The sequence below is a fragment of the Myotis daubentonii genome, chromosome 3, assembly GCF_963259705.1.
Source record: "Myotis daubentonii chromosome 3, mMyoDau2.1, whole genome shotgun sequence".
Lineage (NCBI taxonomy): Eukaryota > Metazoa > Chordata > Mammalia > Chiroptera > Vespertilionidae > Myotis > Myotis daubentonii.
Genome location: NC_081842.1, coordinates 95,519,674 through 95,543,667, shown reverse-complemented (window position 1 = coordinate 95,543,667; position 23,994 = coordinate 95,519,674). Strand labels below are relative to the sequence as shown.

Sequence of the window (23,994 nt, the reverse complement as noted above, 5' to 3'; positions counted from 1 at the left end):
GTAATTTAACATGATGGATGTCTTAGTGTGGGTACTTTCATCCCTGGGTATCACTGTGGGATTGGTTCCAGAGCCCCCTGTGGATAGCAAAACCAGGATGCTCTGGTCCCTTAGTGGGAACTCTATATGTGTGCATGTGGAGCCCGTGAGTATAGAGGACAACTGCACTAGACAACTGTGGAGCTTGCATGCCAATGGTTGACCTCTCTCCCTTCTTTAAGAAATTAATATTTAGCTATGCAAACATTACTTAATGAAAATGTGTTTTTCTGATTATAGACTTTTAATCCCCCGAAAAAAACAAAAGATGGGCCAAACTGTTTCTAACCCCTGAGCTGTGCTTTGCACTCTCGTTTCCTCTGCCATTTATTCCTTCTGCTGCAGTGCATACTGGGCTGAGAGTGAAGGGGAAAGGGTAAGAAACAGACCCTCAACGCCTGGATGATGCACCTCACAGGAGGGTGTCTGCGGCCATTTCACTTCATATTCGGTTTATATTACTCTATTAGTTACACCAAGAGGTCGTTAACACCCATCCACAAACCTGAGTTATAGTGCAAGTGTGAGGGTAGCTGACACTGATTGCGGGGGAATGGAATTCACTGTGACATCCTAGTGAACTCAGAGAAAAAGCCAAAAGGAGCAAAAGGGAGCACTGATGATGTAGCCACCCGGAGTTCTGAAGGAAATGCAAAACCCCTCCGCTGGACGGCAGCCCACACACCCCTGCCTGGGAGAGGGCAGGTCGCTCAGTGCGGAGCATTCAAGGCCAGACAGGTGGTGGGGCCCTGGGCTCCCGACAACAGATTTGGGAGCTCTCTCCACACAGTGACTCACGATCCATGTAGATGTTGATCAAATAATAGCCTTTATCAAACCTACAACAATAACTTTTTTCTTTTCCCTTTTCCTTTAGCTGTCTTATGACCCTGGATAAGAACTAACAGTCAACTGGGTGCTTTCTAAATTGAGGCACCGGGAGTAAAGAGCCGTAACTTGAATGAGGTTTTCTGCCCCTTACATTACACTGTTCTATTGGATCACAGGGCAGGCTTCGAGGGGAAGTGGTCTACACAGCACACATGGGCCAGACCACCTCCGAATGGCATGCCTTTTAGCATAAACATACCTATCACAAACTACATTTTTTTCATGTTAGTAAACATTACAATCTTTGCATACTTTTTTGCCAAGAATTAAAATCCAGATGTAATGTTTTAAATTAGAGACAAAAACACTTAGAGCTACTGTATCTTCATTTTCGCACACTACCAATTAAGAAATTCTGCCCTAAAGTTTAAATGTTTCTCTGCAATTCTCTACAAATCACCATTAATAAGATAATAGAGCAGAAAAATAAGTAGGGAGTTCATTTGATTTCTTCCCCCCTGAAGGCTGGCTTTAGTGGGAAAATTTATCTACTTTTCCATTCTAACACATTGTGAATGATAAATGAACTCTACTCAATAAAGGACATGAAATTGCTATGCTTTAGATTTCTATTTTCTTTCATCAAAATATTCTACCTAGCAGAGTTCATAGCTCAGCGCATATCTCCATACAAGAAATATAGAGATTAATGAAACCCATGATTCTAAAGAATCCCCGTTTAGGACATGATGCAAAAAAGGCAAAAACAAAGAGCCTGAGACATGCAAGTCCTGCCCAAAAGCCACTTCACTGCTCTGTTTTCTATTGGGCATATCTGCTCTGGCTCCTTCTGAACAAGAAGGGCAACAGGAAACCGATTTATGTTGCTTTCATCACCAAGGTCAATGTCTGCAGGACCCCAGACAGTGAAAAGATACTTGCCCTGAAGCTACAAGTGGAACACAACACAATACTCTATCGCTTTCACTAGGTCTGTCTGTTCACTCCTCTGTATTATTTGAAGAATAGGTTCCTTATTCAGACAACCTCCTGTATAGAGCCCTGATGGGTGACAAATGTTCACTTGGTATTGCTAAGGGGAGGGTCTAGACAGAGGAGAAAATACCTGGATTCTTTTAGTTGCCATCAGAAACATCAATTTATTGTCACTGGTTACTTTTTGAACTTGAGAAACATGGTGGCTAAATCCCTCACTTTATGTAAGAGATGAATACAGCAGCCGGGAACAGGGCAAAGTGAGAAGCATCAAATGTACAGCAAAGAAAATCTGAAAGGAATCGACCCTCAGGGCTCAAGTGTTATAAAGTGGAAATCATTATAGGAAAAATGTGTACAATTTGCTATTTGACTATTAAAAATCATGGTATTTTCTGAGTAAACTACTATCAAACTAAAACGCTAAGCCTCAGTAGCATTACGGGTAATTCTATTTTGGATACTATTTACTAGCACTCGCTTGATAATATTAGAAAATGATGAAAAGAAGTCTGTAGTCATCTGTGTTTTCTAGAACATAAAAAATTAAAAATACTTATTTTGAAAGACTCACCAAAGATAGATCACTCTCATTTTTTATGATAATAAATACATCAGAGGAGAAAAACATTATTATAAAATTTTGCATTTCTCTATTGCAATTATTGAAAATGTTTAACCAATAAAAAGAAAGAACTTCTCACATATGATGATGAGAACATTACTGATTAAACAAGGAAGACCTAAAGTGAAATATACTACAACATTGACACATTCTGTAAAAGCTGTCTGCTATGATAGATAAGAAAACACACACAACTTCATTCCATTTTGGATCCTTAATATTTTATTTGTTTGCATGTATTTTTATAATTCCTACATAGCAACATCCATTGACTGTTCTTCGGGGGAGGGGTTGCTGGAGGAGGGCACTTGACAAAGGCAACTAATGTTCATTACATTGGTAACTTGGAACCATAGACTGTGAGATTTGAAGAACATATTAGTAAGGTCAATAGATATCATGGAAATACGGCACATAATTATTCTGGTCCTTTTGACTTCACCACAGAAGTCACCAGGGGAAGAAAACAGGTTTAGGCATGAAGTAATATCTTGTCACTTTTAAAGAGCCTTAATAGAGAATTAGCATCTCTCTTAATACATGAGAAATTATAAACTAGAACACAAATAATCCTGGTTGTGTTATCAGTAGCAGGTACAGTGCCCAGCATGGCAGTGCTGCGACATTAGTGAAGTCCTAGCACGTAGCAGCATCAGCTTGCATTGCCGATTCTTTCAGGAAATCAAATGATTACTCTACTTTCACATTAAAGCAAATAACACATTTCAGACCCATATTCAAGGCTTTATTGAAAAAAGTTATGAGGAAGATGGTTAACATGTAGGCTTAGCTCTGAGCTCCTTTTGCCAATCTCTTCTATTACTGACTCAGTTTTCAATAGAAAGACTGCTAAATGCTCCTTACTAGCCACAAATAATCAGGCTAAAACAAAAAGTGAAGCAGTCAGTATTAATGGAAAAGGAAAAAATTAGATCTTTAAGAAAGTAATAGACACTTTATGTCTGATAAGTACATTATAATTTCTTAGTTATGAATGAATTACCCATCAATGATTTTGAATCTGTGGCCTACTGTTTCATACTGAGGGATAATTTCATGACTGAATATCCCACTGAGCCAAGATAGTTAATTCAGTGCACAGGTTTACAGCTGGAGAGTAGCTTAGATATCTCAGTTGGTTGATAGATTTAAGTTACAAAATAGTACCTAATGAAACAATATTATTAACCCCAGGCCTAGTCTATCATTCACATGCATGTTCGTGGGGAAGGTATCAGAAGTGAGATAGGCATTTTAATATTTGTTCTAAATCAACCCCACACTAGTACAGCAAAATAAACATTAGAAAAGGCAATCTTGCAATTGTTTTTATTTGTTGAAAGTAAAAGACATTTTCTGAAATGTTACAACCTTCAGAAAGACTGAATATCAGCACCTACCAAGATACTAAGTGAACAACAGATCACAAAACTGAAAGCACTTATGAAAATGAAGCATGGATTAGCTCATATTAATGACTTTTATATTACCAATAATACATCTTAACTTTATAGTATGGCTACATATTTATTTCATTATTTCTAAAGGTAGTTTGAAAAAAACATAGTGACAATCTCGGTGTCTCTTGAGTTAGACCAAGAGATAACAGAACAAGTAAAGCCTCCTAATATCCATCTTAAGAAAATACTGGATCATCCACCAGAAATAATCATACATGACACAGGATTCAAATCAGAATTTAAAAACATCAAATAACTGACCAGGAAAGTAAAATTGTTTTAAGACATTATATATAATACTTCATTTAAGAATTCTAGCTGCTTAGACATCTAGAAAATATAGTCTAAAATGCCTGAAATTTCCCCTCTACTTCTTCAAGAAAAGTTTGACATTCATTTGCATAAACCAATTTTTAATTTCTGATATCTGGCGTTTTGGCTAGGCACTACATTTTGAAGAGCTTCTACATTATAAACTATGTGACAACAAGAACAGGAAAACAAAACACACATCTTTCCCTGGCGGAGCTGAAATCCGGGCTCTTCATTTGGGCAGATCCACATTCTGAAGGATGAGGGCCACTCGGCTTGGAATGTACACCTAGGTCAACACAAGCATGTCAGTGCAATTGAAAGAAATACTGAATGTTATGTCATTACGTTAAGGGGTATGATGCTCTCTCACAGATGCTCAAAGTTAGAATTACCCGTAAAATGTTGCAGCCTCTGAGGAGCCTCAATGCCACCTTTCCAAAAGTTCTGGCATCCCTGTCTAGAGATTCTAAATTTAAAGCAATCGCCACTAGAGGGCTCCATACGCTGTACAAAACCCAATATTCCCCAGACAGCGATATAAATGGCACTCATTGCTGTTCCAGCACCATGAGGTGGTAAAGGAAGGCTACCCTACAGGTCTATTCAGGTGAATAAAAGTAATATACAACACACTGCTTATCATCTTGTTTTTATTTTCTCCTATCATTTTAAGAACAAAAACTTAAAAGTAATATAAGGGATCCTAAGGGTATTTTAGGCTCTCACCAATTTAAGACAATCAAAAAGCTTACTACTGCACTGAAAAAAGAATACCCATCCATTCTCTCCATGCCTGCAGAGTCCGGACACAGCTCCTTTTTGTATGAGCACATCCCTCGTCACGGCTCAGCACCACTTGTCTCTCTCTCCTTCCTGACTCACTACCTCCAGCCACAGGGCCTCTCAGTTCCTGAAACAGCCCACCCTGCCCTTCCTCTGGGCCTCTGCCATGCTGTGCCCTGTGCTCACAACGCCCTGTGCCTTGCTACTTCCTTATCTCCAGGACCTTGAAATATCCCAGGTCCCCGAGAGGTGTTTCTTGATAACACCAGGTATGACAGTTTTTCCATTTCATTTTCCATCGCAGCACCATTTTTTATTAACACAATTTGTAATTTTTTTCAAGTTTATGATCAATTCTCCCCCACAAGACTCTGAGCTTTATGAGGGCAGAGACCATATGTCTTCATACTTCTCTTAGTAGTTGCCAAAAATGATTGGATGAAAGAAGAAATAATGAATAAAAGGATAAATGATTGTGAAATCAATATGGGAACTGTAGCCTTATGCATCTCAATTCTGCAAACGAACACAATGTTTTCCCTTAAGGTTTCCATGATAAAGAACTCCTACAACTCTTTTAAAAAATCAAATAAACCAATATAGTTGTTTAGTTTTGATGAGAGCAACTTTAAAATGATGGCATTTTGAGAAACTTAAAATGTGAATTTAGTAACTAGGGCAGTGATGGCGAACCTATGACACGCGTGTCAGAGGTGACACGCGAACTCATTTTTTTGGTTGATTTTTCTTTGTTAAATGGCATTTAAATATATAAAATAAATATCAAAAATATAAGTCTTTGTTTTACTATGGTTGCAAATATCAAAAAATTTCTATATGTGACACGGCACCAGAGTTAAGTTAGGGTTTTTCAAAATGCTGACACGCCGAGCTCAAAAGGTTCGCCATCACTGACCTGGGGAATAGTTTTTCTCATATTCAATGAAAAATAACATGATTTAGGAAATGATCATCATCAGCTGAGAAAAACATCATAAATACAGTCATTGGGTAACTCAATGTCTCACAGTCTGATTTGCAAGCCAGCACTTCTAAGATAAATATTATAGCCCTGCAGTCATTAATTGAGGAGAAACCATGTATTTCAAAGCCACAATTTGTTTACCTGAAATTTACACATTAAGGTCATATAGTTTTTAAACCTCATCACAATTTAATTACTGATGCAATCCCTTCCATTCACTATTTTCTCTTTGTGACAAAAGGAAGCTGGAGGTACCCATGAGCAAAGGAGGACTACTACCAATGATCGAGACAGACCCAGTCCACAGAATGGCATATGTCCATAATCAAGCTATAGATTAAAGCAACACAGAATAAAGCAACTGAGGAGAAATAAAAGAAACCAATAGTCAAATTCCACCAATTCCCTCCTAAGTCTTATCACAACAGGCCCCCTTTCAAAGGAGGCTGCCACGTCCTTACTCTAGTCTATGTTTAGTTTGGGGAATCAGAGTAATTAGATATAACTGATTAGTGGGATAGCAGGTTATAATCAGCATGGTTCTGAATTGCTTTGTTAGGAGTATTCTAAAACTGAAGACCAATCTAAATTTTTCAATAGTATCAGAATTTCAGTTCCCTTAACATTAGAAACATTTCACTGATATTATATGGTCCCACATGCAGACAAAAGATTCTGATAAGTGCAAGTCTCCTGAGCAAGATGCAGTGATGAAACACCCAGGTCAGGCCCAGGACCAATATTGACAGGTCCCTACTCAGTGTGTGGACAAGCAATGTATGAAGGCAGATCACTGACAGGTCACGTCAACCTCCTATGTGGATCCTATTCAGTTTTGGTATCTGTTTGAGTCATAACCTCATATTGATTTCTCAAATAATATTAAATAATAACTATAAACTGATCATTTAGAAACAATCTTATCCTGTGATATTTTGGTATTTAGCTGGCCCAAATTTAAAAGTAAAACAAAGGGATGACATAAAAAGTTCAATGTCTGCAATATGAGCATTGAGTTTTTCCGATAATGCTCCAAGAACTCTCACTAAATGATGCCGGTCATTTTATGGAAGAAGCTTTATGATGCCCATTCCAGTCACATGAGAGACCTCTTAAAACTATCTGCTCCCAAACCCTCAGTTAATAATTGTATAATATTAACTGGAATATTGTGTAATTATGGCATTTTTTCACTGTAGGGTTAATTACCAGAATGTGTTTATTTTGCTCTAGCAGCGGTTCTCAACCTGTGGGTCGCAAACAATGAAAATACATCCTGCATATCAGATATTTACGTTATGATTCATAACAGTAGCGAAATTCCAGTTATGAAGTAGCAACGAAAATAATTTTATGGTTGGGGTTCACCACAACATGAGGAACTGTATTAAAGGGTCGCGGCATTAGGAAGGTTGAGAACCACTGCAGGCCTTAAAGATAGGCAACAGAAAAGAATTCCCCGAAGCGAGTGATTTTTCTTAACTCTGACTAAATATGAAATTTTGTGGTTTCTTTTTTAAAAAATATATTTTATTGATTTTTTTACAGAGAAGGAGAAGGACAGAGAGTCAGAAACATCGATGAGAGAGAAACATCGATCAGCTGCCTCCTGCACACCCCATCCCGAGGATGTGCCTGCAACCAAGGTACATGCCCTTGATGGGAATCGAACCTGAGACCCCTCAGTCTGCAGGCCAACACTCTATCCACTGAGCCAAACCAGCCAGGGCTGAGGTTTCTTTATTAGGGTTCCAAGTATATAAATCAGCTTTCTTAGTGCTTAGGAAATGACTACCAATTACACCAAAGGATTTAAGGTAATCAGAGCTAATCCTTATGATGAGACAACTACAGACATGCACAATTTGGGGGCTCTATAATTTAGTGCTAAGTACTGGCACTATAGCTTTCATTTCATAATTTTAATTCCAAAATGGTTTTGTGATTCATACAGCAATAGAAAAAATATGAACACACTTTAATATTTAACATAAATGTTTAAGTATATTTAAATATAAACTATTTATATTTAAGACATGTATATAAAAACCATCTAGTATGCATGTAACAGAAGATATATGCTAATAAACAAATTTACTATGTCCATTTATTAGCCATGAAGCCCTAAACACTTTGTAGCTAGGATCATATTATGAATGGCCACGAATTTCATTTTTTTCCAGCTATATTTATATATAATCCACTCTTCACAAGAAACCAGAATGCCACAGTATAATCCAATTTGTTAACTAGAGTCACAGTGCATACTAATCTACCCAGTGATTTTTGACTACCTTACTAACTTAATCACTATGCCAACTATCAATATGGCTAAAACAATAACTGATCGCCGGGTCGGCTTGGCTCAGTGGTTGAGCAGCGACCTATGAACAAGGAGGTCATGGTTTGATTCCAGTCAGGGCATATGCCCGGATTGTGGGCTTGATACTCAGTGTGTAGTGTGCAGGAGGCAGTCAGTCAATGATTTTCTCTCACTGTTGATGTTTCTCTCTCTTTCTCCCTCTTCCATCCTCTCTGAAATCAATAAAAAATATGTTAAAAAAACAGCAACTGATAACATAATAATCTACTGTCCTATGGCATCCAGGAAAAGTAGTATCTTCATCTAGAATCATAATTAAATTGCAAAAATCCTATCAATAAAAGCCTAATATGCTAAGTGTACAATCATCCAGTCACCCACTCAACCAATCAAAGCATAATATGCTAATGATAAGCCAAGGCTGCTCAACCGCTTGCTATGACATGCACTGACCACTAGGGGGCAGACAACCGGTCAACCAGTCGCTATAATGTGCACTAACCACCAGGGGGTAGACGCTCCAACTGGTAGGTTAGCTTGCTGCTGGTGTCCGGCCAATCGGGACCGAGTGAGATGGACTGGACACGCCCTGGAGCCCTCCTGCAGTCCCTCTCTGGCTGACCAACCTCTCACAATCCAGGCTGAGGGCCCCCTCCCTGAGTACACAAATTTCATGCACCAGGACTCTAGTTAATTAAATAAAAAGGTGTGAATTTTTGAAAACAGAATATTTAAAAATAATTTTAAGTAAAAAATAATTTAAAGGCTAATTAAAAAATTTTCTTAGAAATTGTTAAATTTACCAATAGCACATAATAGAAGGGTGAGAACATCATTCAATGAAAAGTTCATTAGATCCATGTATATTTGTTATATATAAAATATTTCAAAATATTTTGAACAATATGAGTAAAAATAATTTTAATTTTCATGAACACGCTTCAGTTCATAACATATGCTCTAAGAAAAAATATTCTAATTCATATTTTGTACTAGGATTATCAGAAAAGTCCTATAATAACTATTTCTATATAGAAATATATAGTATCTTTTCTAGGTTAGAAATATTAAACAGAGTAAACTCTAAGAAGTTTGATTTTTTTTGTCTGAAAAAACTAAACATTTTCATAATGTTGGACAGAGTAAATGACATTGCCCAACTGCTAAGTTGTAGTTTCAATTCTTACAGCTGAGGGACAATAAAAAAGATGTATCTATGCCAACCCCCATATTTAAACCAAAAGTCTACTTCTGAGCCCTCAAATTTAGAATAGGAATACAGTAGTCTCCCTTATCCATGGCTTTGCTTTCTGCAATTTCAATTACCAACAGTCAACCGTGGTCCAAGAGTATTAAATGAAAAATTCCAGAAATAAACAATCAAAAATTTTAAATTACACACCATTCTGAGTAACGTGATGAAATCTCCCACCATCGTTCTCCATCTCCCTCGGGTGTGAATCATCCCTTTGTCAGCATCTGCAGGCTGTATGCGGTATATACTTCCTGCCCATTAGTCACTTAGCTGTCTTGGTTATCACATGACTGTGGCAGTATCACAGTGCTAGTGTTCGAGTACCCTTTATTTTACTTAATAATGCCCTTAGGTGCAAGAGTAGCAATGTTAGCAATTAGGAGAGGCCAGTGAGAAGCAGTGAAGTGCTTCCTTTAAACAAAAAGATGAGTACAGTACAATAAGATATTCTGAGAGAGACCACATTCACGTAACTTTTATTACAGTACTAGAGGCCCGATGCATGAAATTCATGCATGGGTAGGGTCTGTAGGCCTGGACAATAATCAGGGCTGATCTGTGTGGTGACTGGCAGGGCGATTGGGGCTCCACTGGCACCCGCCTTGGCCGGCCTGGCATTGCCCACTTGCCAGCCCCACTCCCAGCTGCCCCCGCCGCCACCCTACCCCCACCGCTGCCTCCGGTTGCCTCCTGCTGTGGGGTGACCAGCGGGGCAATTGGAGGACCCTGCTGGCACCTGCCTTGGCTGGCCTGGAGCCTGCAGGCTCCAATCAGGACAGTATGCAAATTAACCCAACAAAGATGGTTGTTAATTTGCATACGTAGGCTCCAAGTGGAGGAGCAAAGTCTGACCGCCCGGGGCCAGAGCAGCTCAGGCCGGAGCAGCAAGCCTGATGGCTCCGGGGCCAGAGCGAAGGTCTGGGTCCTGGATGTGTACGTGGAGGAGAAAACCTAGCATGGAGTGTTTGGTACTATCTGTGGCTTCAGGTATCCCCTGGGGTCTTGGAATGCATGCCTATGATTAAGAGAGGACTACTGTACACAGATCTGCTTCTTAATGATAGGAGCCTACCTGGGAAAGTAATACATGCTAAAACTGTTGCTTTATTCACTTCTCACCATTGATGCTGTTTGAGTTACTATAAAGGGATCTAATTCGTTTCACTTCAGGTTCAATAATAGCTGTTCTTCTATTTGTGTCATGAAATTTGAATTTATGCACCAGAGAAGAGAAAGAAAGCATCCTCCCCCCCTTACCCCCACCCCTGCCCCCTGGCTCCAGTGCACTGATGTATCAGTTTCTGTATCAGGAACCAAAATATAAAGAAATGATTATGCTAAAATGGACATTCCCAGAATGGAGAAGTTCTGCCCTATTGCCTCTTGGCATTTGTGGGATTCTCTGACTTAGCAAACGCGTTTCAGCAGCAGCACACCTGCACTCCTCTGCTCTGTGTCCACTGAGGGAGCATGCGCAGAGGGAGCTGGCTGGCACACGCTGCTGCAGCGGGTCTGGCAATTTTAAGATTCCTTCCTGCTTTTTGGTTGCTATCTTTGAAAACAGATTTGATATTTATTCAGCAGATCCCTTGGATTATTGAGCTTATAAATTAAGCTTTAGCCAATACTGTGTACTAGTTATGATGGACAGAACCTTCATGAAGGGATGTTATACTTTTGTCCCTCTTTCCCGTTATTCTAGGCACATGGGAGGCAGAAATGACCTGGTGATGAAATGAAACCTATAGCACTCTGGTCGTGGTCAAGAAACTTGACTTGATCCCAGCACACATGAATCAGTTCCATTATAAGGAGGCATTATTACAAGAGGCATGGTTTTTAATGCCGTTCTTTCCTCTGGCTCTTCAAAGGAAAAGTCTGGCGAGAAGAAACCTGTTTTATTGGATGTTCTGGTCTATTTGTGGTCCTGTATTCTCACATTGAAACTAGTGATCACTTCCTCTGGAGCCTAAAGACATTTAAATGAGTAATTTCCAGAAGCACCTGCCATCTCTGAGAATAAGGTGCCACTTCTGCAGGGAAGACACAGCTCATCTTCACCTTTCAGACCCGTGGGATGGATCACAATCCTATTACCTGCAGTGGCTAAACTCTCTCCATTCTGTTTCTCAGGTGCTTGCCATGCTGTATCTCTCCACCTGTTATTGAGACATGTGTATTCTCCATCCCACCTGCCAATTTAGAACTGCACATTTCATACTTGCAAGATCAATGCAATTAGTGCTTGAAAAGGAATCTCCTGGCTGCTCCTGCCAGTAGTTAGTTGGCTCGTTTTAATTATGACAGCATATCTCTGCTCTTACAAAAATGAAAGGGTGCCAAAATAGTCTGTGCCCACCCCCAAAGGCTGTGAGCCCTCACTTAAAGATAATAATTTCCACAAAGCTGAGGTCTTCTTAATTGCATGTCTGCAAGGCACCTAGTTATCTTGACATACTTAGAATACCTAAAAATGACCGACTAGCCATGACAATAATAACTTTAAAATGCATGTGCAATAGCATTTGGCAGTGCTAATGGATTTATGCCTCCTAAGAATCTTTTGCTGTAGGGAGGACACTCTTACTAATCCTCATTATATAGATGAGGGAAACTGAGGCACAAGAAGGTTAACATATTCAAGTTCTCATAGCCAGTAAATGGCAGACTGGGGGCTTGAACCTAGGTTCTCTGCCTTGACATTCTCTGGTGTTTTCAGTAAAGAATTTCATTACATCAAATGTTGCTGTCTGAATCTTTCTCCTTTCTTGTCTAGTTTACCTGGTTCAAGTTCAGCTTTCTCACAAACAGTTGCTGTTTCTGTGTGACTCCTCTGTACAAGATGAATTACCTGCCCCAACCCCTCAGGGGTCGCTAGCTCTTGGGTTATTTCAGAGCTTAAAGATAGTTTTCTTACTCATTTCAGAAACTGTTTTTGTCACTCTTGGTTACATAGCAAAATTGAACGTTCTGACAAACTACAGCCCTCCCCCTGAAAAATGCATAGGTACCTATAATTATATCTAAAGACATATCAGTATCACCACCACTACCCATATGCACACACATATACTTAAGGCAACACCTACATCTCCTGTGGCCATTGCACTTTCTTCAGAGCTTTTACTCAATGACTTCATCTTGCCCTTTTCATTTATTTCATGCCACTGTCTTCGGAACATCAATTTTGTATATAATTTGGTGGCTTACAAAGTGAGGTGCTAGCACCACTTTAAGAGGTGGAACTAGTCCAGTTGGTGTTGCTCAGTGGTTGAGCATTGACCTATGAACCCAGAAGGTCACAGTTGGGATTCCCAGTCAGGGCACATGCCCAGGTTGCAGGCTCGATCCCCAGGAGGGAGTGTGCAGGAGGCAGCCAATTGATGATTCTCTCATCATTGATGTTTCTATCTCTCTCTCCCTCTCCCTTCCTCTTTGAAATCAATAAAAATGTATATTAAAAAAGAGGAGGGAATATAGTAGCAAAATGAGGAAGCTAGGGTCCCACACAGATTCTCCTGCTTGACTTAAACTTTGAAAAATGAAAGAATTTAACAGATATAATAAAGCTATCTATACATTTTAGATATATCCTGGCCTCGTGAAAATAAAACAAATCTTAATCCAAAACCTCCTATGGTGAAAACAATGCAGATCTGCGACGAAGGAATGGAAGAGGGGGGAGGAGGATGGTGAGAGAGAGAGAAGCAGGAATATGACTCGTCAGGAAAAGAAAAAACATAGACCAGGTGCATGTGGAGTTGAGCTTATTATCTGGCAATAACGTAGAATTCTTTCAGATCTGGAAAGTTTCTAAATTATACATTTTAGAAAGAACTCAAACCTAGTAGTTTGAAGCAATATTCTTTTATTTACGTTAATAACACAAAGTGAAAATTAGTTACATAATTGAATGCTTTCCTTCATAATATGAAGAAACCAGATAATTTTATAAATGGAATGAATTCAGTCTCTGACTGACTGCATGAAATAAAAAAATATATATATTTTTCTTGATTCTTTTAAGCTGTTTTAAATTAAACTTCATTAGACAGTCAATAATGTAGAAATCTGGTTAATATTATAGAGAAAGCAAGAACAGATAGAAAGTAAACTGTGGCATTAAAAATAGAAATGTTCATAACAGAAAACATTTTTCGCCCTAACCGGTTTGGCTCAGTGGAGAGAGCGTGAGCCTGCGGACTCAAGGGTCCTAGGTTCGATTCCGGTCAAGGGCATGTGCCTTGGTTGCAGGCACATCCCCAGTGGGGAGTGTGCAGGAGGCAGCTGATGGATGTTTCTCTCTCATCGATGTTTCTAACTCTCTATCCCTCTCCCTTCCTCTCTGTAAAAAATCAATAAAATATATTTTAAAAAAAGAAAACATTTTAAAATGCCTTTCTCTTATTTTTTGAGAAATAATTTTCAATCCTATCAAATTCAAGCTTTCCCAATTGTCCACCAAATGTCCCTTCCCATGTTTTCCAAAACCCAATCCAGTCGAGGACCACACATTGCATTTGGTTTTTGAGCACAGTTATCCTTTCCCACTCACCCACCCCCAAATTTTTGCATGTTGCTTACTTGTTGAAAGTTTATCTCTTTGGACATAAACATCACTTTTAAAATAAAGGATTAAATTTGAATGCAATGAAGATATCTTAAAAAACTACTTACCAAGAGAGAATGGGGGAGTCCATTATGTTGGAAAGCCTCAGAAAAGAAATCTGTACTGTGGTCCAATCTCTGGTGTCCTCCATATTCTGCCTCATCTGAATCGAGCACAATTTTGAATGTTTGGTTCTTAAGGAATCAGACCAGTTTCAGGAGTAGAATGAGACACAGTAAAATATGTTCTCAGACAACAATTTAAAAATGTGTACTCTGAACACTGTGAAATCATAATTCGTGCTAAATACGCATTCTTATTAGATTTTGGAGATTCTCCTGTTTGAAAAGGGCTTTATAAATACCTAGTCCACACCCCGTTGGGATCCTTGTAATTCTCTTACCACAGCTCATCTCCTGCTCATCTAGCCTGGGCCTGAATGTACTATTCATGGGGAATCTATATCTCTCTTAGTGCAACCCATTCCATTTGTTAGAAATTCTCCACCAAGAACAGCAATTTTACTGCTTGGGATTATTTCTACCCAGAAAATCCATAAGGAATAAGTTCAAAATATAGTAACCATTCAAATATTTAATAATAGTTATGTTATCTCCGTGTGTGTGTGTGTGTATGTATATATATATATATGTAACTACATATTAAATATAATCTCAGAACCTTTGATCAGCCCTCATTTGGTAAGGCTTTTTAGTTCTTCCCATCTCTGAATTAATTCCAGTTTTCCAGATCCTGGTTAAGGTGAGGAACACAGAGTGAACCAAGTGTCCATGTGTGGTCTGAAGAGTGCAACCAAGCGAGCTTACTCCTCCCAGTGGTCACAGGCAGCACATTGCTAATAACACAAAAGATGATGTAAAGAAACTATCCATCATGCCACAGGAGGATTCATGATGCAATCACATGATCTTGCTAGAATTTAACATTTGGCTCTTCATTAAGTTATTAGGCATGTTAGAATTACCCTATTTACAACAAAACAAACTATGGCTATGTTCAAATTTATTATGCTCAGAATATCTAGACTTGACACTTTGATACAAAATTCCACAAGAAAATATACTAGGTACTTAAATTTATTTTTTTAAATTGAATTTATTGGGGTGACATTGGTTAATAAAATTACATGTTTCAGATGTACAATTCTGTAATATATCATCTGTATATTGTATTTTGTGTTCACTACTCAAAATCACGTCTCCTTCCATCACCATTTACCCCCCCATACCCTTTCCTACTCCCTCCCACCTGTTATCTGTGTCTATGAGTTTTTTTGTTTGTTTGTTATGTTTTGCTTAATCTCTTCACCTTTTTCACACACCCCTCCCCTCAGACAGCTGTCAGACTGTTCTCTGTATCTATGAGCTTATTTTTATTTTACTTGTTGGTTTACTTTGTTCATTATATTTCACATTTAAGTGAAATCATACGTTTCTTCTCTTTCTCTGACTGGCTTATTTCACTCAGCATAATACTAATAATCTCCAGGTCCACCCATACTGAGAAATCTTAAATTTTTTTAGCCTAAGGAGGGATATAAATAGGTTTAAGTATTTTGAATGTTTTTTTTTCTGGCATATAAATCTGTAATTTCAGAAATGTTTGGATATTTTTATTATAGCAAAATTATCACTTTAAGAGTACATGTAGGTAACAAACAATGACCATCACTGTCATGCCTAGGGAACCCTGTTTAGGTAGGAGATTCAGATGGACTTGCTTATAGGAACTTTGCTGGGACTGATGGCTTCATTTCAGTCAATCCAGGTCAGCCTGCTCTGATTCAAATTCAAATGGATAATCAACACATTAGTGTGTTTAAAGAAGAAACACAAACACAGAGAGAAATAGAGAGAGATTGAGATTCAAAAGATGACTACTAGGCACAGGCACATTCTAAAGTCACTAAACATAGCTAGAAATAAATTGAACACACCAATTTATTTAGTGGTAAAATATGAGTAGTGAAAATAAGTAATTGGAGATACAGTAAATAAATGAAGCATTGTGGAATGGAAGGAACTACTAAAACAAGTTTAGCTTTTGTTCTTCATCCTAGTTAATGAAATACTTGTACAAATCTTCATAAAGCAAAAAAAGTCATAACCAGTTTGGCTCAGTGGATAGAGCGTTGGCCTGCGAACTGAAAGGTCCCAGGTTCGATTCCGGTCAAGGGCATGTACCTTGGTTTCGGGTACATCCCCAGTAGGGGGTGTGCAGGAGGCAGCTGATCGATGTTTCTCTCTCATCGATATTTCTAACTCTCTATCCCTCTCCCTTCTTTTCTCTAAAAAAATCAATAAAATATATTTTTTTAAAAAAAGCAAAAACATAACCATTGCTGGTTAACAACATTGATTATTGGTAGCAATGTCGGAAGAAAGCAAGTTTAACATTAAAAGCAGCGGATCCCAATCTGCGGGATGATCATCACCGTTAGTTGGGTTATTATAAGGGCCTCACCAAATGAAGGATTATGTTATTACAAGGGAGTGGAAATCTACAGGAGCATTAGGCATTGTCTGAAGACTAAATTATGTTATTATACACATTTGATACTATATTTCAAATAATGTACATTTTTGATTAATAAGATAGATTCATTAAAAAGACAGAATTTATACTGTTTTTGCCTATATAATCTCTCAATCAAGGAGTGAGAAATTGTTCTTTTAGAAAACTGTTATATAAGGATCCATTGCTTTTTGACATGGAAAGGGATCATCATACTAAAACTGGTTAGAATCTACTGACTTAATATATGTAATTTGTACCCATAAAGGAAAAGCTTTCAAAACCCATAATGAAAGTTTCAAAACATCAGTTTAGACCTATTTCTCTGATCTATAATTTGAAGAAAAATGTTGCTGTGGCCATTTTTGGAATTACTCAGCCCTCTGTGTATGGTATTACCTAGGGAACACAATAACTTCCTTTAGAAAATGCAGCCCTTAATTCCAGAAAGTCCAATGATTTAAAACACTTATTCAAAGTAATGATTATGAAAGAACTTAATCATTATAAATTACTACCACATATCATTCAGGTATCAGGAAAACGCTATCTTTCCAGAACACTGCTTAAAACAAAAATTTTTAAATAGGTTATTTGAGGAACTGGATATTTTTTCCCCCTATTCTCTCATTCAGGCAGTACTTCACTATCCCCTGTGGTCGATAGCCTGAGTCTAATCAAGTCTGAGTGGAAATGGGACTGTAGACAGAGGCAGGTCTCTGAAGGCCTTGAGTCTTTGCCTGATTTAATACCTAGCTAGGAAAAGCAAATCCTGGTGCACATCTTGGTCCTTTCCAAAGATACCCAACCCCAGCAGAGGGAGCCAGAAGCTGTAGATTGCTGACAGCTCCAAACAGGGTACTCAGGGTCAGTCAAAAACAGTGTTTGATATTGTCCTGTGCTAGAGATTGGGAGGCATAGCAGATCTACCTAATACACAGACACAAACCCAAACACACAGCCAAAATAGGGAGACAAAAAAAAAGGCCCCAAATGAAAGAACAAGAGAATTCTCCAGAAGAAGAGTTAAATGAAATGGAGATAAATTTATCAGAATGGCCCCGGTGAGGTCGAGACAGCCCCTGTGAGGTCGGGAAGGCCCCGGTGAGGTCGAGACGGCCCTGGTGAGGACGAAACGGCCCCAGTGAGGTTGGGACAGATAATGGGGACCAGTATAGACTGATGAACAGGGATAGATGCAGAGGCAGAGCAGCATTGAACAGACTGTCAAACTACAGTGGGAAGCCTGGGGAGGGTTTGGGGGGCGGGGCTAAGAGATCAACCGAAGGACTTATATGCATGCATATAAGAATAACCAATGGACACAAGACACTAGGGGGTAGGGGCCGGGGGAATGTCAAGGGGGGGGGTGGAGACATATGTAATACTCTTTGTAATACTTCATGAAATAAAAATTATAAAAAAAAAATGATCAGACATAGAGTTCAGTATAATGATGGCAAAGATGCTCAACAACATGAGAAAAGATATAGTAACTATGAAGAATGACATAGCACTAATAAAGAACACATTGGAAGGAATACACATCAGATTAGGGACAGCCAAGGATCTGATCAGTGAATTAGAAGACCGTGTAGAAAAAAATCACTAAATCAGAGAACCAAAAAGAAAAAAAAAACAATAAATAAAACAGGAAGGCAGCTTAAGGGAGCAGTGGGACACATGAAATGTAACAATAGTTTCATAATAGGTGTGCCAGAAGGAGAAGAAAGTAAGCAAGGGATAGAGAACATGTTTGAAGAAATTATGCAGAAAACTTCCCTAATCTGGTGAAGGAAAAAATCATACAAGTTCAGGATATACAGAGTGTCCCAAGCAAGAAGAATTTGAACAGGCCCACACCCAGACACATATTTAAAATGCCAAAAATTAAAGACAAAGAGAGAATCTTAAAGGCAGCAAGATAAAAGGAAACTGTTACCTACAAAGGAGTTCCCATAAGGCTGATACCTGATTTCTCATCAGAAACTCTACAGGCCAGAAGGAAATGACATGAAGTATTCAAGGTAATTAAAAGCAAGGATCTGAAACGAAAATTACTATATCCATCAAGCCTATCATTCAAAATAGATGGTGAAATAAAGAGTTTCCCAGACCAAAAAAAAAAAAAAAAAAAAAAAAAGGTTAAAGGGGTTTATTCCCACCAAACCAGCACTGCAGGAAATGCTGAAGGGACTGTTGTGATGAGAAAAAGACATAGAGAGAGAAACCTAGGCATACAGAATTAAAATGGCAATAAATAAGTACCTATCTTGCCCTCACCGGTATGGCTCGGTGGATATAGTGTCAGCCTGCGGACTGAAAGGTCCCAGGTTCGATTCCGGACAAGGGCATGTACCTTGGTTGTGGGCACATCCCCAGTAGGAGGTGTGCAAGAGGCAGCTGATCGATGTTTCTCTCTCATTGCTGTTTCTAACTCTCTATCCCTCTCACTAAAAAATCAATAAAATATATTAAAAAAAATAAGTACCTATCTTTATATATAAGCTTAAGCGACCATTACAACCGAACAACTGGAATGACCGGTCGACCAGTAGCTATGATGTGCACTGACCACCAGGGGAAAGATGCTCAACGCAGGAGCTGCCCCCTGGTGGTCACTGTGCTCCCACAGCCAACATCCCAGAGCCCCTCCCCCTGAGTGGCCTGACCCCATCAGCCCCTCATACTAAACCATTCGTAGAGACCTGGAAACCTGCTTCTGGGTCGGGGTTTTGTACGTAGCAGAGCAGCTCCCTTGCTGTGATCTATTGAAAGTCAGCTCTCGACACAAGGGTTTGTCTTGCTTCCATCCCCTCCCTTCTCCGGGGGGCACCTGCCTGCCACGGTGGTGGCACGGTGGCGAGGGAAGGAGGAGGGGGGGAGATGGGGGAACCATGTGGTAGCGGGTCACCAATGGTGGCATCAGCATCTGTTCCTTCTGCACCTGGCCCGGCGACCATTGCCTCCTCTCCCAACCCTGCTGGGGCCTTCGGGCCTGGGCTGGGACGGTAAACCGGGAGTGAGTGGCGGCAGATGTGGCCCCTTTCCCAGAGGGGTGGAGGGCCAACTCCCTCCTTGGGGCCGATGGCCAACCTCCCACAGTCCCTCCCACGGCCAGCCAACCTCCCATGGTTCCTCCCCCCTGGCTGGCTAACCTCCCGCCATGGTCCCTCCCCCGGCCAGCCAACCTCCCACGGTCCTACCCCCTCCCCCTGTGCACAAATTCATGCATCGGGCCTCTAGTCAATAATAATCTTAAATGTAGATGAGTTAAATGCTCCAATAAAAAGGCATAGGGTAGCTGAATAGATACAAAAACATGAACTGATTATATGCTATCTACAAGAGATCCACCTCAGAACAAAAGACTCACACAGGATGAGAGTGAAGGGATTGGAAAACATTTTCATGCCAATGGAAATGAAAAAAAAAATCTGGGGTCACAATACTCATATCTGAAAAAATAGACTTTAAAATGAAGGACATCACAAGAGACAATAAAGGTCATTAAATAATACTAAGGGGTTTGATCCAATAAGAGGACATAACCCTAGTAAACATATATGCACCTAACATAGGAGAAACCTAAATATATATTTTAAAAAAAACCTTCTAGAGGACTTTAAGGGTGAGATTGACAGCAATACAGACATAGTAGAGGAATTTAATACACCTATGACTTTACTGGAAAGATCTTCCAGGCAAAATATTAATAAGGAAACACAGACTCTAAATGACACACTGGATCAGATGGATTTAATTGTTGTTTATAGAACATTTCACCTAAAAGCTGAAGAATATACATTATTCTCAAGTGCACATGGGTCATTCTCCAAGATAGACCACTTGTTAGGACACAAAATAAGTCTCTGCAAGTTCAATAAGATTGAAACCATATCAAGCATCTCTCAGATCACAATGGAATGAAATTAGAAATCAACTACAGTAAAAACACTCAAAAATATTAAACTCATAGAGGCAAAACAGCATGTTATTAAACAATGAAAGGGTTACAAATGAGATTAAGCATGAAATCAAAAACTTCCTGGAAACAAATGAAAGTGAACACACAACAATCCCAAATCTATGGGACACAGTGAAAGCAATGGTCGCCGGGCCAGGTGCAGAAGGAACAGATGCTGATGCTGCCATTGGTGACCTGCTACCACGTGGTTCCCTAACTCCCACCCTCCTCCTTCCCTCACCACCGTGCCACCACCACAGCAGGCAGGTGGCCCCCGGGGAAGGGAGAGGATAGGAGCAAGACAAACCCTTGTTCTGAGAGGGAAAATACTAAAGGTCTACTTAAATACTAAAGGTCTACTTAAAAAAAAACACAAAAAAAAACGAGAGAGAGAGAAACATTCATAACAAACTATTTAACCCTACAACTTAAAGAATTAGAAAGAGAACAATAAGAAAAGCCCAGAGTAAGTAGAAGGAAGGAAATAATAAATATTAGAGCAGAAATTAGATAGGCTAAAAAAACAATATAAAACATCAATGAAAGAAGAGCTGGTTCTTTGGAAAGATAAATAATATTGATGAACCTTTAGTCAGACTCATCAAGAAACAAAGAGAGAGTACCTAAATAAATAAAATCAGAAATGAAACTGGTGAAGTAACAACTGACACCTCAGAAATACAAAGAATTGTAAGAAAATACTATGAACAACTATATGCCAAGAAACTGGATAACATGGCTGAAATGGACAAATCCCTAAAAAAATATATTCTTCCAAAACTGGATTAGAAAACCTGAATAGGCCAATAACAATTGAAGAAATAGAGAAGTAATAATAATAATAATCCAATCTAATAATAGAGAAACATGGTAACTACCCGTACCTCCGACACGCTTCCCATTGGCTAATCAGGGTGATATGCAAATTAACTGCCAACCAAGATGGCGGCCAGCAGCCAGGCAGCTGAAGCGAACAGGAGGCTTGCTTGCTCCAGTGAAGGAGGAGGCCAAGGTTCCCTGCCTGCGCTGCTGGGCTCTGAGCTTGCACTCTAAGAAACAATGTTGCAATTATAGAAGCTAAACAAACCCCATGCTTTCAGCCAGCCGTCTGAGCCGGAGTTGCAACAGTGTTTCAGTTATAGAAGCCAAACAAACGCAGATACCTGCTTTCAGCAGCCCAGGTCTCAGAGCTGGAGCTGAGCCTCAGAGCTAAAGCCGGCTCTCAGTTCCAGTGACAGCCACAGAAGGTAAATAAATCTCAGGATAAAAAAATAAAGAAAAGAAAAAAAGGAGAGGTTGGGAGCTTCAGTCACCCGCCAGCCTGAAAACGGCCCTCAGCCCCTCACCCAGACTGGCCAGGCACCCCAGTGGGGACACCCACCCTGAAGGGTGTGTGACCAGCTGCAAACAGCCATCATCCCCTCATCCAGGCTGGCCAGGCATCCCAGTGGGGACCCCCACCCTGATCCAGGACACCCTTCAGGGCAAACCAGCCGGCACCCACCTGTGCAACAGGCCACTATCCTATACAGTAAAAGGGTAATATGCCTCCCAGCACTGGGATCAGCGGAGCCATGAGGCCTCCTGGCACTGGGATCAATGGAGCCACAAGGCCTCCTGGCACAGGGATCAGCGGAGCCTCCCAGCACCGGGATTAGCTGAGCAGCAAGGCCTCACTGCCCCTGTGCCAAGCGGAGCCGCGAGGCCTCCCAGCACCAGGATCAGCGGAGCCGCGAGGCCTCCTGGCTCCTGGAGCAGCATGATAGGGGGCAGCACCCAAAACCCCTGATCGCCCTGTGGCTCTGTGTGTGACAGGGGGTGGGACCACAACCTCCCTATTCACCCTGCTCTGTTCGTGACAGGGGAAGGCACCCCAACCCCCTGATCAGCCCTGCTCTGTGCCTGATAGGGGGGAGCTCCCCAACCCCCTGATCAGACCTGCTCTGTGTGTGACAGGGTGTGGCGCCCCAACCCCCCCATGGGCCCTGCTCTGTATGTGACGGGGTGGAGCCGCAACCTCCCCATCGGCCCTGCCCTAAGTGTGACAGGGGGGAGCTCCCCAACCCCCTGATCGGCCCTGATCTGTGCATGACAGGGGGCGGCGCCCCAACTCCCCAATCAGCCCTGCTCTGAGCCCGACCAGGGGCTGCACCTAGGGATTGGGCCTGCCTTCTGCCACCCGGGGGCAGGCTTAAGCTAGCAGGTTGTTATCTCTCGAGGAGTCCCAGACTGCGAGAGGGCACAAGTGGGGCTGAGGGATACCCCCCTCGTCCGAGTGCACAAATTTTTGTGCACCGGGCCTCTAGTAATAATAATAAAAACCCAGAAAACAAAAACCTTGGTCCAAATGGCTTCACAGGGCAGTATTTCCAAATCTTCAAAGAACAATTAATGCCTCTCCTCCTCCAACACTTCCAAAAAATCCAAGAGGAAGGAACACTTTCAAGCTGTTTTTATGAGGTCAGCTTTATTCTAATTCCAAATCCAGATAAAGCACAACACAGAAAGAGAATTACAGGCCAATATCCCTGATGAACACAGATGCTAAAATCATCAACTAAATTTTAGCAAATCAGATCCAGCAATATATTAAAACTAGAGGCCCGGTGCATGAAATCTGTGCAAGGGGCTCAGCCCCCACAGCCATGGCGGCTGATTCTGCCTCGGCCCCCATGGTACCACGGCTTAGTCCAGAAGGTCGCCTGGTCTAATTAGCGTATTATGTTTTTATTATTATGGATAGTATCAGAAGTCCTAGCCACAGCAATCAGACAAGAAGAAGAAGAAAATAAAGGCATCCAAATTGGAAAGGAGGATGTAAAAACTCTCATTATTCACAGAGGACATGATACTGTACATAGAAAATCCAAATGACTCCACCAAAATCCTACTAGATTTAATAAAGGAATTTGGCAATGTAGCAGGATACAAAGTTAACACACAGAAATCAATGGCATTTTTTATACACCAATATTTAATTCTCAGAAAGAGAAACTAAACAAACAATCTCATTTACCACTCCAATAAAAAATTTAATATACTTAGGAATAAACTTAACTGAGGAGATAAAAGATTATTACTTGGAAAACTACAGAATATTGAACAAAGAAATAGAGGAAGATATAAACAAGTGGAATAATATACCATGTTCATGGATTGGTAGAATCAACATCATTAAAATGTCCATACTAGACAAAGAAATCCACAGATTCAATGCTATCCCTATTAAAATATCAACAGCATATTTCATAGAACTAGAACAAATACTCCA

General features: G+C 40.2%; 1 protein-coding gene across 1 annotated transcript in view; it reads right to left on the bottom strand.

Moving 5' to 3' along the window:
• Positions 1-3,805: 3,805 nt before the first annotated feature.
• Positions 3,806-23,994, bottom strand: part of GBE1 (1,4-alpha-glucan branching enzyme 1) — a 358,778-nt gene continuing 338,589 nt past the window's right edge. The window contains exons 15-16 of the mRNA XM_059688080.1: positions 14,290-14,407; positions 3,806-4,552 (exon numbers count right to left, since the gene is read on the bottom strand). Of these exons, the coding sequence (XP_059544063.1) occupies positions 4,496-4,552; positions 14,290-14,407 (175 nt within the window). The 3' untranslated portion in view covers positions 3,806-4,495. The remainder of the gene's footprint in view (positions 4,553-14,289; positions 14,408-23,994) is intronic.